Genomic DNA, 13,114 nt, shown 5'->3' on the forward strand with positions numbered 1-13,114 from the left:
TATTGAACCGGACCTGAGCATGTTACCTCCAAGGGATTCAGCATGAAGCTTCCAGACTCTTAGATGGAGGGACTCGAGGTTTGGATGATGTAAGTGTCTGTGATCCTGAGAGATTAGATCCAGAAATGGAGGTAGGGTGATTGGTGTTTCCACCGAGAAGTCCAGAAGAGTGGTGAACCAGTGCTGATGTGGCCAGGCCAGCACTATCAGGATCAGGCTCGCTCTTTCCATTCTGGCCTTCAGCAGGACCTTGTGTATGAGCAGAATGGGAGGGAATGCATAGAAGAGATGTTCCTTCCAAGGGAGAAGAAACGTGTCTGTGATCGAGCCCAGTGATTCTGAAAGGAACAGAACTGCAGACACTTTCTGTTGCGCTTCTTTGCAAACAGGTCTATCCAGGGATTTCCCCACCTCTGGAACATGGCCCTCACAACATCCGGGCGAATGGACCACTTGTGATTAGAGAAGGATCTTCTGAGACAATCCATTAACTTGTTCTGGGCCATTGGAAGATAAGAAGCTTCAAGGTGGATCGAGTGGGTTATGCAGAATTCCCAGAGGCGGAGGCCTTCCTGGCATAGGTGAGAGGAGCACACTCCACCCTGTCTGATTATACAGAACATCGCTGTCATGTTGTCTGTAAGCACCGACATACACTTGCTTTCCAGGTGGGGCTGGAACGTTTGGCAGGCAAGGCACACTGCTCTGAGTTCTGTCACACTGATGTGTAGCAAGAGCTCCTCCTGGGACCAGAGGCCTTGTGTCCTGAGGATCCACAGGTAAGCTCTCCAACCCAGTGTGGAAACATTGGTGACTAGAGACATCGACAGCTGAGGTTTCGTGAATGGAACGCCTGTGCATACTACCCCCGGATCCAACCACCGTAAGAGGGAGGCAATCACCGAGGGGGGAATTGTGACCATCCTGTCTAAGCAGTCCTCACCTAGTTGATACCCTGATACTAGCCAGGCCTGAAGAGGTTTGAGTTGCAACCTTGTGTGCTTCACCATGTACATGCATGACACCATATGCCCCAAGAGCTTCGGGCAGTTTCTTGCCATGGTGATGGATTGTTTTCTGAGGCTCTCTACGATTGAGCTTAGAGCCTGGCATCCAGTAGAAAGGCTCTGACTTGGACTGAGTCAAGGACTGCCCCTATGAATTCTATCCTCTGGATGTGAGAAAGAATCCATTTCTGCATGTTTAACAACAGCCCAAACTTCTGGAAGGTTGACAGTATCAGTCGTATGTCTGCCTTCACCTGAGCCCTGGTCCGATCTCTGATCAACCAGTCATTGAGGTCAGGGTACACCTGCACTCTGTTTTCTTAGGAAGGCCACGACCACTGCCATGGACTTCCTGAAAACCCGAGTGGCTGCTGACAGGCCGAATGGAAGTACTGTGAATTGGTAGTGTACTTGACCCACAATGAAACAAAGGCATCTTCTATGGCCTTGGAAGACTGAAATATGAAATACTCAACCTTTAAGTTGAGTGCGGCATACCAGTCTCCTGGATCCAGAGAGGGGATAATGGAAGTCAAGGAGACCCTGTGGAACTTTAGCTTCTTCATGAATGTGTTGAGGTTTTGCAGGTCCAGTATGGGTCTGAGTCCGCCACTGGCCTTCATGATTAGAAAATATCAGGAGTAAAATCCCTGCCCTTTAGCTCTGGAGGAACCTCCTCTACCGCTCCCATTTGCAGGAGCTTTTGCGCACTTCTTGAATCAGAGAAGGCTCCCTGAACAGGGAGGTGAAGAGAGAGTGGGAAGGACGGGAAAAACTGAACTGCAGAGTGGATCCCAGTCGTATAATGTGTATCACCCTGCGATCTGAGGTGATATGGGCTCATTCCCAATGGAAATGGGATAGCTGGTCAACATAAATTGGGGAGGTTGGATCCAGACACTGTCCTGGTATGGCATCCTTGGGCACATCCTCAGAAGGCCTGTTTAGAATTGTCTGGCAGGCCCTGGTCTGTGAACCAACAAGGGTTTGGAAGGAGGCCTCTTCTTGTAGCTCCTGCCCTGCCTCCTATTATAATCCTGCCTCGACTGAGGCTGGTAGAAATGAGGCAGAGACTGAGGCATAAAATTCTTTCTCAATGGGTCCGGTGTGTGCAGTCCCAGAGACTTCCCAGAAACTGGCCCTGGAGTCTTTCAAGCTGTGGAGCTTGGAGTCTGTCTGCTCCGAAAAGAGTGCCGTGCCCTCAAATGGAAGGTCCTGGATAGTTTGCCGCACTTCATGTGGGAGACTCGAGGCCTGCAGCTACAAGCTTCTTCTCATAGCCACAGCCAAAGCCATGATCCGAGCAGCTGAGTTGGCCACATCCAGTGCTGCTTGCGCCACTGCTCTGCCTTCCTTGACTTGAACCAAGAACTGAGCCCTGAATTCCTGTGGCAGCAACTCATTAAATTTTGTTATTGTGCCCTAGGAGTTAAAGTCATAATAGCTAAGGAGCACCTGCTGGTTGGCAATATGAAGTTGGAGCCTCCTTCAAGTAGATTTTTCTGCCAAAGAGGTCCAGATTCTTGGCATCCTTACCCTTGGGGGGGTAGGTCTCTGGTGCCCCTGCTTCTCCCACTAACGATCTTGGAGGAAGATCAGTATATAGTTAGTCAAAGCCCTTCCGTGGTACAAAATATTTCCTCTCCACCCTTTTTGACATGGGTTGAAAGGAGGCAGGAGTCTGCCACAGTGCCTTACCAGGCTCCAGAATGGCACTATCCAGAGGCAAAGCTACCCGTGAGGTGACTGAAGGAGTCAAGATGTCCACTAGGGCATGGGAGGTCTCTGCAATCTTCTCCACCTGGATCCCCAGGTTTTGGGCTAACCTCCTTAGTAGATCTTGGTGCACCCTGTGGTCATCCTGTGTGGGTGCAATGGAGGTTCCCACTACCACCTTGTCTGAGGAAGAGGATGCTAGGACTGGCACCAGGCCTTGCTTCTATCCATCAGCACCTAGCACATCCAATGGTGCTGGTCCCTGAGGTATGGTACTGGGCTCAGTACCTGGGCCCTGTTCCTGTACCGCAGGAGGAGGTGGTGAGGCTCTACCCCCCGATGCAACAGAGTATGACCTCCTTGACTGAGATCCTTGGGTCTTATGAAAAGTGAAACGAGTCCAAAATAGCCATTACAGGCATCAGTGTGTGCCAGCCAGGCCACTGGTGGAACCCCCCTGGCCCAAATCGGCCATTGGGTACCGGTGGTCAGACCGGTGTCGGCTCCTGTGGGAGCTGTAGGATTTCGGCTTTGAATCTGAGGGTCAGGATTTACTCCCCAATGACTATGGGGGAGCGGTGCCAGATGGCATCAGCGAGTGGTGCCGAAAGGGGGTGACTGGTGCTGCGGCATCAATTGCTGCTTTACCCTTTGACGGCACCTGGGGTCTCAGTGCCTTAGCTGTTCGTGCCTCCAGCACTGATTCATGCCTGGTGTCAGATGGCAGTACCAGCAGGGACATAAGTCCTGTGCTGCCTGGAATGCCTCTGGTATAGATGGAAGTGCCAGTCCCGTGTGCCTATGGCTCTCCCTCCTTTAGTCTCTTTCTTTCTGGCTACAGGGTTTGAACCCTTTACAAATCCTGCCGCGGTCACACAGGTGAGATTCCCCAAAGCACCTGAGGCAAGCTGAGTGGGGGGTCACTAATGGGCATAGGCTTGTGGCAAGCCTCACATGGCTTGAAGCCCTTAGACCGAGGCAAGCCCTGGTGCCAGGGATGGGGGAGAACCCCATTCAGAGGGGTCCTACTTTATTACTACTAACTAATACTAACTATAACAATTAACTACTCATTTTTCAACTATTTACAGGAAAAACAAAGTCCACTGGGGAGAGTACTTGCAAGAGCAAGAATGAGCAGAAGTTCCAGCAACCATGACGGATGGAAAGAAGGAACTGAAAGGGTGGCAGGTCAGCAAATCCCTATATACTGCGCCATGAGGGCATGACTCCAGGGGGCACCAGAGCCAATCTGATGGATACCACTGAGGGAAAAACTTTCTGGCAGCGGTGCACACAGCACACGCACATCTGCACTGGAATGGACATGAGCAAGCACTCACAGGAGAACATAAATATTGGTGAAGGATGAAGTCTACTGTGATATGAAGATACTCATCCTGTAAGATTACTGGTGCTAAAGCTTTTGGATGAACTCCTAATATTACTGATTGGAGGCAAATTATCTACACCTTGTATATTACTGTCTATTTTATAGCTGACCATGATCCCCAAAACTGCATGATTTGTCCTCCACAAAGAGTCATTCTGAACTTGAGATTCTGGGTGCAGGCAAAAACACCTTCTCCTCTCTATTCTACCATTAACTTCAGGGTTAATCTGAGTGGTATCATGGTGAAAAAGAGAATGAACATTTACAGAAATAGTCCTACTGAGGATCTTGGGCAGGACCAGTAAGAGGAAGAAGGATCAGGAATATGTGGCTGCTGCTGAGCGTCTTCTGCTTATCTTCTCTGCCAGCTGATCTTCTAGGCTGTCTAGAGTTCCCATCTCAATCCCTTAACCTCTGAGGGAATAGTGAGGGGACGTTCCAGACACCTGTCGTATGATGTCCTTTCCAACAGAACAGGGCCATAACTAGGGAGGGGCGAGAAGGGCAGCTGCTCAGGACACAGTGCTGTCATGGGTGCAGAACTTGGGCAGCGCAGAATTGGGCCCAGCAGCATCAGCCCCCTCCCTGTTCAGGATTAGGCCCAGCAGTGTTGGCTGAAGTCCATGAGCATAGTTTTTTTGGAGGGGGCTTACCCCTCCCCCCGCCCCAAACAGGGGTCTGGTCCTGGTCCAGAGCTGTTTATTGCTGCCTCTGCAGCTGTACGCCACCTCCTGGGTCCTAGTGCCAGTTGGCTTCCCTTTCTACCTACGCTGGATGCCCTATATGGCCACAATCCTGTTTTCTGTACAAAGGTGAGTGCCCGCAGGCAGGAGGAGAAGCAGGGCAAGGGTGGGGGTGGAAGTGAGGAAGGAAGGGGAATGGGATAGGGCAGAGGAAAGATAATGGGATAGGGAAATGGGGCAAGGAGAGGGGTATGTGGGAGTAGGGGGTGGGGGATGGAACAGCAGAGGACAGTAGGGAAAGGGGATCATAGAATCATAGAATATCAGGGTTGGAAGGGACCTCAGGAAGTCATCTAGTCCAACCCCCTGCTCAAAGCAGGACCAATCCCCAATTAAATCATCCCAGCCAGGGCTTTGTCAAGCCTGACCTTAAAAACTTCTAAGGAAGGAGATTCTACCACCTACCTAGGTAATGCATTCCAGTGTTTCACCACCCTCCTAGTGAAGAAGTTTTTCCTAATATCCAACCTAAACCTCCCCCACTGCAATTTGAGACCATTACTCCTTGTCCTGTCCTCTTCTACCACTGAGAATAGTCTAGAACCATCCTCTCTGGAACCACCTCTCAGGTAGTTGAAAGCAGCTATCAAATCTCCTCTCATTCTTCTCTTCTGCAGACTAAACAATCCCAGTTCCCTCAGCCTCTCCTCATAACTCATGTGTTCCAGACCCCTAATCATTTTTGTTGCCCTTTGCTGGACTCTCTCCAATTTATCCACATCCTTCTTGTAGTGTGGGGCCCAAAACTGGACACAGTACTCCAGATGAGGCCTCACCAATGTCGAATAGAGGGGAACGATCACGTCCCTTGATCTGCTCGCTATGCCCCTACTTATACATCCCAAAATGCCATTGGCCTTCTTGGCAACAAGGGCACACTGCTGACTCATATCCAGCTTCTCGTCCACTGTCACCCCAGGTCCTTTTCCGCAGAACTGCTGCCTAGCCATTCGGTCCCAAGTCTGTAGCTGTGCATTGGGTTCTTCCGTCCTAAGTGAAGGACCCTGCACTTATCCTTATTGAACCTCATCAGATTTCTTTTGGCCCAATCCTCCAATTTGTCTAGGTCCCTCTGTATCCTATCCCTGCCCTCCAGTGTATCAACCACTCCTCCCAGTTTAGCATCATCCGCAAATTTGCTGAGAGTGCAATCCACACCATCCTCCAGATCATTTATGAAGATAAATGGGATGGGATGGGTAAGAGAAGGGGCGGGAGAAGCAGGAGCCCTGCAGGCAGTATCCCCGTGGGAGCAGCAGCTAGGGCTCCTCCATTAAGTCAGTCCATCCCCAGCCCAGCATTGGCAACCCATCTCCAGTGGGTACCCCTGTCGCAGTTACCCCCTCCAGTGCCCTACAAATACCTTCTCCAAATATCCCTCCCAGCACACAGACACCCCTCCAGGACCCCATCCCCCTTCCCCAGTTAATGTGCTTTATTTGGAAATTTGAAATATGGTAACCCTAGGAGTTGCTCTGTTCTCATGGCCTTGGTTTCTGGAGCTGGCAGGAGCGAATCCACCCTGTCAGCAGCTGCCTGCCCCCAGCCCCTGGGCTGGGCACCAGTCTCACGTGGCTGAGCTCAGGCTGTGTCACTGCTCTCCTTGGCTGCTGGGCTCGCAATGGGTAGTTCTACTCTGTGTGTAGGGAGTGTGGCGAGAGTGACCAGGCTGCAATGGCAGGCCCCTGGGCAGCGAGTGTGCTGTGACCATGCTGCTGTGAGGCAGGGGCCCCAGGGGAATGAGTGCTCCAGGGAAAATCTTATGGCAATCTTATGCACAGTGGCTGGTTAAAGGGGGCATTGCCGGCTGGCACCAAGCTCCTTTGGGGCAGAGGCAAGAGGGTGTCAGGAGCTCGGAGCAGTGCCACCGCTCTGCCTGGGGAGTGCCTGGGTTCGCAGAGGTGGCCTGACTCGGGGAACAGGGCAGGGAAGGCTGCTTGGCAGCCAGCCAGCACTCCGGCTCCCACAGCACAGAGAGCCAGGGGCCTGAGCAGACCGAGCAGCTCCCACCAGCTTCCGATCTGCTGGCCTCTAGTAGAAGGTAACCGTTTTAAAACTGTGGGGTGCATCTCCCTCGGAAGGTGTGCCCCACAGTTTGAAAACCTCTGTGCCAAATGGGAGGCAGAATTCTGGGAGGGAGGGCATGTGGCCGGGCATGTGGCCCTGCATGCCCCCCCCCCCCCACAGCACCTCTAGGGGGAGCAAATATGATTGTTCACCCCAGGTGATAAAATGCTTAGTTACAACTCTGCAACAGAGACCTTCCCCGGCTACAGGAAGCACAAACCTGTCCTGCACTAATGACTGCACTTTTTGGCCATCATCCTTACTTTTCATTTTAGTTTTTTTCCACAGAAAATCTCTTCAGAAACGCAGGAGTACTTCTGATGACAATGTTACAACACTACAACATCCCTTCCCCAATCAGCAGAAAGAGACAAACAAATCTGATAGTCCATTTGAGTAAGGTGCTTATCAGCCACACTGGGGATTAAAGCATGTATTAATTCTCTGTAGAACTCTTAACTGGTATATTTCTCGTATCTATCTTATGTTTTGGAGGAAAGGGACTAAGTTTTCTCTACTACATAACTTAGTTTGGTGAAATGGGAAGTTGTAAAATATATCCCTTCATAATGGAAAAATTGTTCCTAACATACAGATAAGAGACAATAGTTCAGAAAGATTCCAAGCACCTTCTCATTTCTCTTTTGAATATTTATTCCATTTTTCTAACTTTTCTCTACGAGTTTTCTGGATTTTCACTGAACCAGGAATTTTCAAAATATCAAATTTTCAACATTTAGTTTTCCCCCCTCTTTCTGTGCCTTTTTTCCTTTCTGCCACCGAATGAGATAGTGTGCTTGTCTAGATTATTTTCCATTGTTCTTTTTTTCCATTTCTCTCTTTCTAATTTAATTTTTCCTTTTGCCCCCTCTAACTTCTCAAAATCTACTCAACTTTGGAAAAGTTAGAGAAGCAAAAGGAAAAGTAGGAAAGTTCAACTAATCAACCCACCCAACCCCTGAATGTTATTCATATTATTGTATTCTGTGGCAAAGAGGGAAGAAAAGAGGAAGGGGGAGGGGGAGAAACATTTTAAAATTCAAAATGTCAAAATAAAAAAATATTTGGTGAAAACTTAAATTCTTCCACTTAGGACCCTGTAAAACAAACAACTACAAAAATATGAAATTTTTTTTGTGAAATATTTTTCCATTTTCCAGACAACTGATTGTAACATACTTTGTTTTTCCTCAAAAGAGGTGAAGGTGCTAAAACAGCAAAACAAGACAAATGAAAAATACAAATTTAATAAAATTAAAATATTTCATCTCCTAAAATGTCATTTTATCAGGTCAGATGCCAGATCCTCAGTTGCACAAGATTATCTTGCTACCAAGGAGGAGAGGAGATAAACAAAAATGTGTTTAAGCCACCTTTGATTACAACGTGCCCTCAGTATAAACCTGGATCAGCCTGAGATCTGTTCTAAATTATGCTAGCTTGTAATGGCCACCAAAGAGCCCTTACACTGGCCAGGTATTACCAAAGCACAACACACTCCAGTGACACCCCTTCTCAACTGAACCCCACTAAACTGGCCTCTAGGGCACCCAGAGTCGCCTCAAGGGCCAAACTAAGGCAGCTTTCCAGGCCCTCTGTGCTGCTGGAGTAGAACAAATGGGCTGGGAGAGGGACCAAGATCTGTCTAGTACACAATAGTACAGTATGGCACATGAGGCCAAATTCTCTCTTCAGTGAAACAAGTGCAACTGAAAGGAGACCGAGGATCCCTATGTTTACTGTACAGAATTTTGTAAAAGAAATTATTTTTTGAATAATTTAATTATTTGAGAAACAATATGTAATTATATATGGAAAGACCATGTTAAGAATTGCACATGAAGGCAGAAAATTAAGATTTAACTTTCAACCTTAATTCTATTTCCTGACAATTGAATGCTTGACTTCTCAACATTAATGTCCTATTTCTGTTTGTCTTTTCAACGGAATAATTATTTTGTGTGACAAAGTTCCTCCTCTACCTTGGTGGGTCTTGCGCTTATTGGCGGATTTGCTCGCCTTGGAGCTTCATGGCAGCCCTTAGTTTGGCCGTTTTCGTGAACCCACAGTCCAGGTCAACTCCTCCTGTGTCTGACCAGGAGTTGGGAGGTTTGGGGGTGGGGGGGGGGAACCCGGGCCCGCCCTCTACTCCAGGTTCCAGCCCAGGGCCCTGTGGAATGCAGCTGTCTAGAGTGCCTCCTGGAACAGCTGTGCAACAGCTACAACTCCCTGGGCTACTTCCCCATGGCCTCCTCCAAACACCTTCTTTATCCTCACCATAGGACTTTCCTCCTGGTGTCTGATAATGCTTGTACTCCTCAGTCCTCCAACAGTATGCGTCCTGACTCGCAGCTCCTAGCGCCTCTCGCTCCCAGCTCCTTACACGCGCACCACAAACCGAAGTGAGCTCCTTTTCAAGCCCAGGTGCCCTGATTAGCCTGCCTTAATTGATTCTAGCAGCTTCTTGATTGGCTGCAGGTGTTCTAATCAGCCTGTCTTAATTGTCTCCAGAAGGTTCCTGATTGTTCTAGAACCTTCCCTGTTACCTTACCCAGGGAAAAGGGACCTACTTAGCCTGGGGCTAATATACCTGCCTTCTATTACTCTCCTGTAGCCATCTGGCCCGACCCTGTCACAATTTTGGTAATAGGATGTCAATATATTCGGTTTCTCCAAAGCAACTGTTGGAATACTTACCTTGCTACATGATTAATTACTGGAGCAAAGTTTGTTGGTCCATAAAGCTGTACAGATTTTAAACTTCTATAGTATGCCTCCATTACACCATCAATTCCATTGCAATAGGGATTTTGAGGGTTTCCATTCTAAACAGTTAAATAACATTGGATAAGATTGATTAATAACTGAAATAGTAACAAATCAAAATAAGCAGTATCACAATATACAGAGAAAGTTCTCATATGATATTTAACTGAACATCTTGTGTTCATCTGAGGTATAAAACAAAAGACTAATACTGTATGGAGTATGCAAAAGACTAATACTGTATGCAGTTGTGTTGGTCCCAGGATATTAGAGAGAGACAAGGTGTGTGAGCTAATATCTTTTATTGGATCATGTTTTGGAATATATTACTACTTAATTTCTTATTTAAAACATTTCAGGAAAAATAATATGATGGCCAGACCCCAATGTATACACAGTATATAAGCATAAGGGATGCTGTAGTCTTTTATTGGCTTCAATATTCTGCTCTCTACTGAGCAAGCTGATCCTGAGCATAATTGGACCTGGGGGACAAATGGGACCTGTGATCTCACTATGCTGGGAGACACAGGACTGCTTGGAATTCTTGTACTTGAGACTAAGCTTTTTGGGGCAGGTTTTTTTTACTACATCTCTATAACACTTATCACACTGAATGCCTATGCACAATGGGCTGCCAATTTTGAGGAACCTATTTATTTGTTTCATAATATGTAAATATGTCAAATCCCAGTTTAAGATTCCATACTGAATCTCAAGGCTGGTAGTTACAAAAAACTCTTAACTTCTGAAATTATTTGATTTTATGAGCCAGTTGTCCAGCTATAGATAACACCCGCAGGCCTCAATCATGACGTTAAACTACTACCACCACCAAGCATTTGGTGAATACTCTTGCAATCATTGCATACTCAAAGGGCAGTGCACCTTATGCTGCTAGTGACTGAAAGTACACAGAGATATATCCTGTGTCTTCTTTCAGTGAAATGTAGACATAAGCATCTTGAAGATCTAAGGCCCCAAACTAGGTCTGTTGGTTAAGAGTAGTGATAATACTTCCCAGCGCAATCATATGGAATGTTATCTTCCCAAAATATTTGTTTCATTTTCAGAGTGCACAGGATAGCATTCTATTTGGGAAAAAGGGAATACCAGAAACAACACCTTTTACTTCAGTAAAGTTCTGGCACCACTGTTTGTTTACTCAACAGTGCAAAGATCTCTTCTTGCACAGTTTTTCTCATAGAACTGGAAGGGACCTCAAGAGGTCATCTAGTCCAATCCCCAGCACTCAATGTAGGACTAAGTATTATCTAGACCATCCCTGACAGGTGTTTGTCCAACCTGCTCTTAAAAATCCCCAGTGATGGAGATTCCACAACCTCCCTAGGCAATTTATTCCAGTGCTTAACCACTCTACAGTTAGGAAGTTTTTCCTAATGTCCAACCTAAACCGTCCTTGCTGCAATTTAAGATCATTGCTTCTTGTTTTATCCTCAGAGGTTAAGAAGAACAATTTTTCTCCCTCCTCCTTGTAACATCCTTTTATGTACTTGAAAACTGTTATGTCCCCTCTCACTCTTCTATTCTCCCGATTAACAAATCCAATTTTTTCAATCTTCCCTCATAGGTCATGTTTTCTAGACCTTGAATAATATTTCTTGCTCTTCTCTACACTTTCTTCACTTTATCCACATGTTTCCTGAAATGTGGCACCCAGAACTGGACACAATAGTCCAGCTGAGGCCTAATCAGCACAGAGTAGAGCGGAATAATTACTTCTCATGTCTTGCTTACAATACTCCTGCTAATACATCCAAGAATGATGTTTGGTTGTTTTGCAACAGTGTTACACTCTTGACTCATATTTAGCTTGTGGTTCACTATGACCCCCAGATCCCTTTCCGCAGTACTCATTTCTCATTTTGTATGTGAGAGACATGAGAGACAACAGGAGGGGGCTTTGGCATTAGATCAAACTAGGGGGAACATGGCCTCCTGTGAGATGTACAGATTTCAAATAGGCCCCTGAGTGTATTAAGAATAATAAGTAGAGTACCTTCTGGCCTTAAATCAGAAAATCTACCAATTTATTCCCCTACCAAGGACACAACCAAGGTTACAGTATGTACCTTTGTTTACCTCCAAGTAATGTCTATCTCAATCTAACCAAAAATAATAGGAAACCAGCAATCCACACTGCATCTTGCTTGTGGAACAGAGATAAGTGAAGTTTGAATCTGAAATTTTCAGGAAACTGATCTGGAATGTTTAAACAATATCATTTAACTACCTTTGTGCAATGGATTAATACAGAGACCATTTTATAAATTTATATATGGATGGAGCCTTCTTTGCATGGCTAAAAAAGTCCACCCAGAAGATTAAACAAGGATATGGAAAAAGAGGATGTTTTCCTATGCAGACAAACCCATAATGTTGAGAGTTAATCAAGTCACAGAGTGTGAACACTATAGCATTTATGCAAGCTAGAAATAACTTCCTGTCTGAACCAAAGAAACTGAAGGTTACATGGGCCAAACTTCTTTATACCCCACAAGTCCAAAGCACATGTTTTCATTCCAAATTAAAACCCGTACTGTATCTGCCTTATCAATCAGATGTACCATCTTTCTATATGTGGATAATTTGTCTGGGTCCTTGAATATTTCTTATTTTATTGTAAGCTTTGAAGAATGTGAAATAAAATATATTAGATATAATCAAAGAACGTATGACCATGTTCACCAAATTCTGTGGAACTATAAAGGACTGTTTTCTTTCTAAATTATTGCTGCATTGTAGAAATTTTATGAATTATATGGCATAAGGAAGCATAAACACCTAACTTGTGTATAGTCTTAAAGTATTAAAAGATTCTTAAAAGAGGGAATTCTAATTAATAGGGCGCTCAAAACAAAATACAATCTTTGAAATGAATAAAATGTAAAAAACCTCTGACAAAGAAAGAAATGTGTTATATACCAAAACTATCTACTGGATATCAATGGAAGTAGCAGGAAAACTGGGGACTAGAAATCAGAAATCTGGTTGACAAGTGGCAGCTATTTTAATTCCACTGGACAACCTCCAATAATCCCTGAAAAGAAGGGTACCTCAGATTTTGCTGAACCCATCAAAGAAACTGTCTAACTCCAGAAGTGCTACCAGACACTTGGACAGCTTCTCCCTTCCTCCATGGTTACCAGGACTTTGAAATCTTTCTATTTCTTCTGAGGTTGATTTCTCTGTCTTTAATATAAGTCTAAGTAGTGGGTGGGGAAGAGCCTATTCAAGGCAATGAGCCATTAGGAAAAACAATAGGGCTTAGGAGAAGCTTATCTCCCACCTGGGGACCCTTCCTGAGAATGTTACAGACAGCCTCCAAGTAATGGCTACTATGACTCTACAAGGACATGTGATAAGACCACGTCTCTAGACTCCATTTTGGGATGTCACTA

At 45.9% G+C, this 13,114-nt stretch overlaps 1 protein-coding gene across 3 annotated transcripts in view; it reads right to left on the bottom strand.

The window, feature by feature from the left end:
• The window catches only part of CPNE8 (copine 8), a 282,884-nt gene that overhangs the window by 55,091 nt on the left and 214,679 nt on the right, over window positions 1-13,114 (bottom strand). For all 3 annotated transcript variants that reach the window (XM_084621135.1, XM_084621137.1, XM_084621136.1), the window contains one exon: window positions 9,624-9,751. In XM_084621135.1, the coding sequence (XP_084477261.1) occupies window positions 9,624-9,751 (128 nt within the window). The remainder of the gene's footprint in view (window positions 1-9,623; window positions 9,752-13,114) is intronic.

The sequence above is a fragment of the Lepidochelys olivacea genome, assembly GCF_965140295.1.
Source record: "Lepidochelys olivacea isolate rLepOli2 genome assembly, chromosome: 1".
Classification (NCBI taxonomy): Eukaryota; Metazoa; Chordata; order Testudines; family Cheloniidae; genus Lepidochelys; species Lepidochelys olivacea.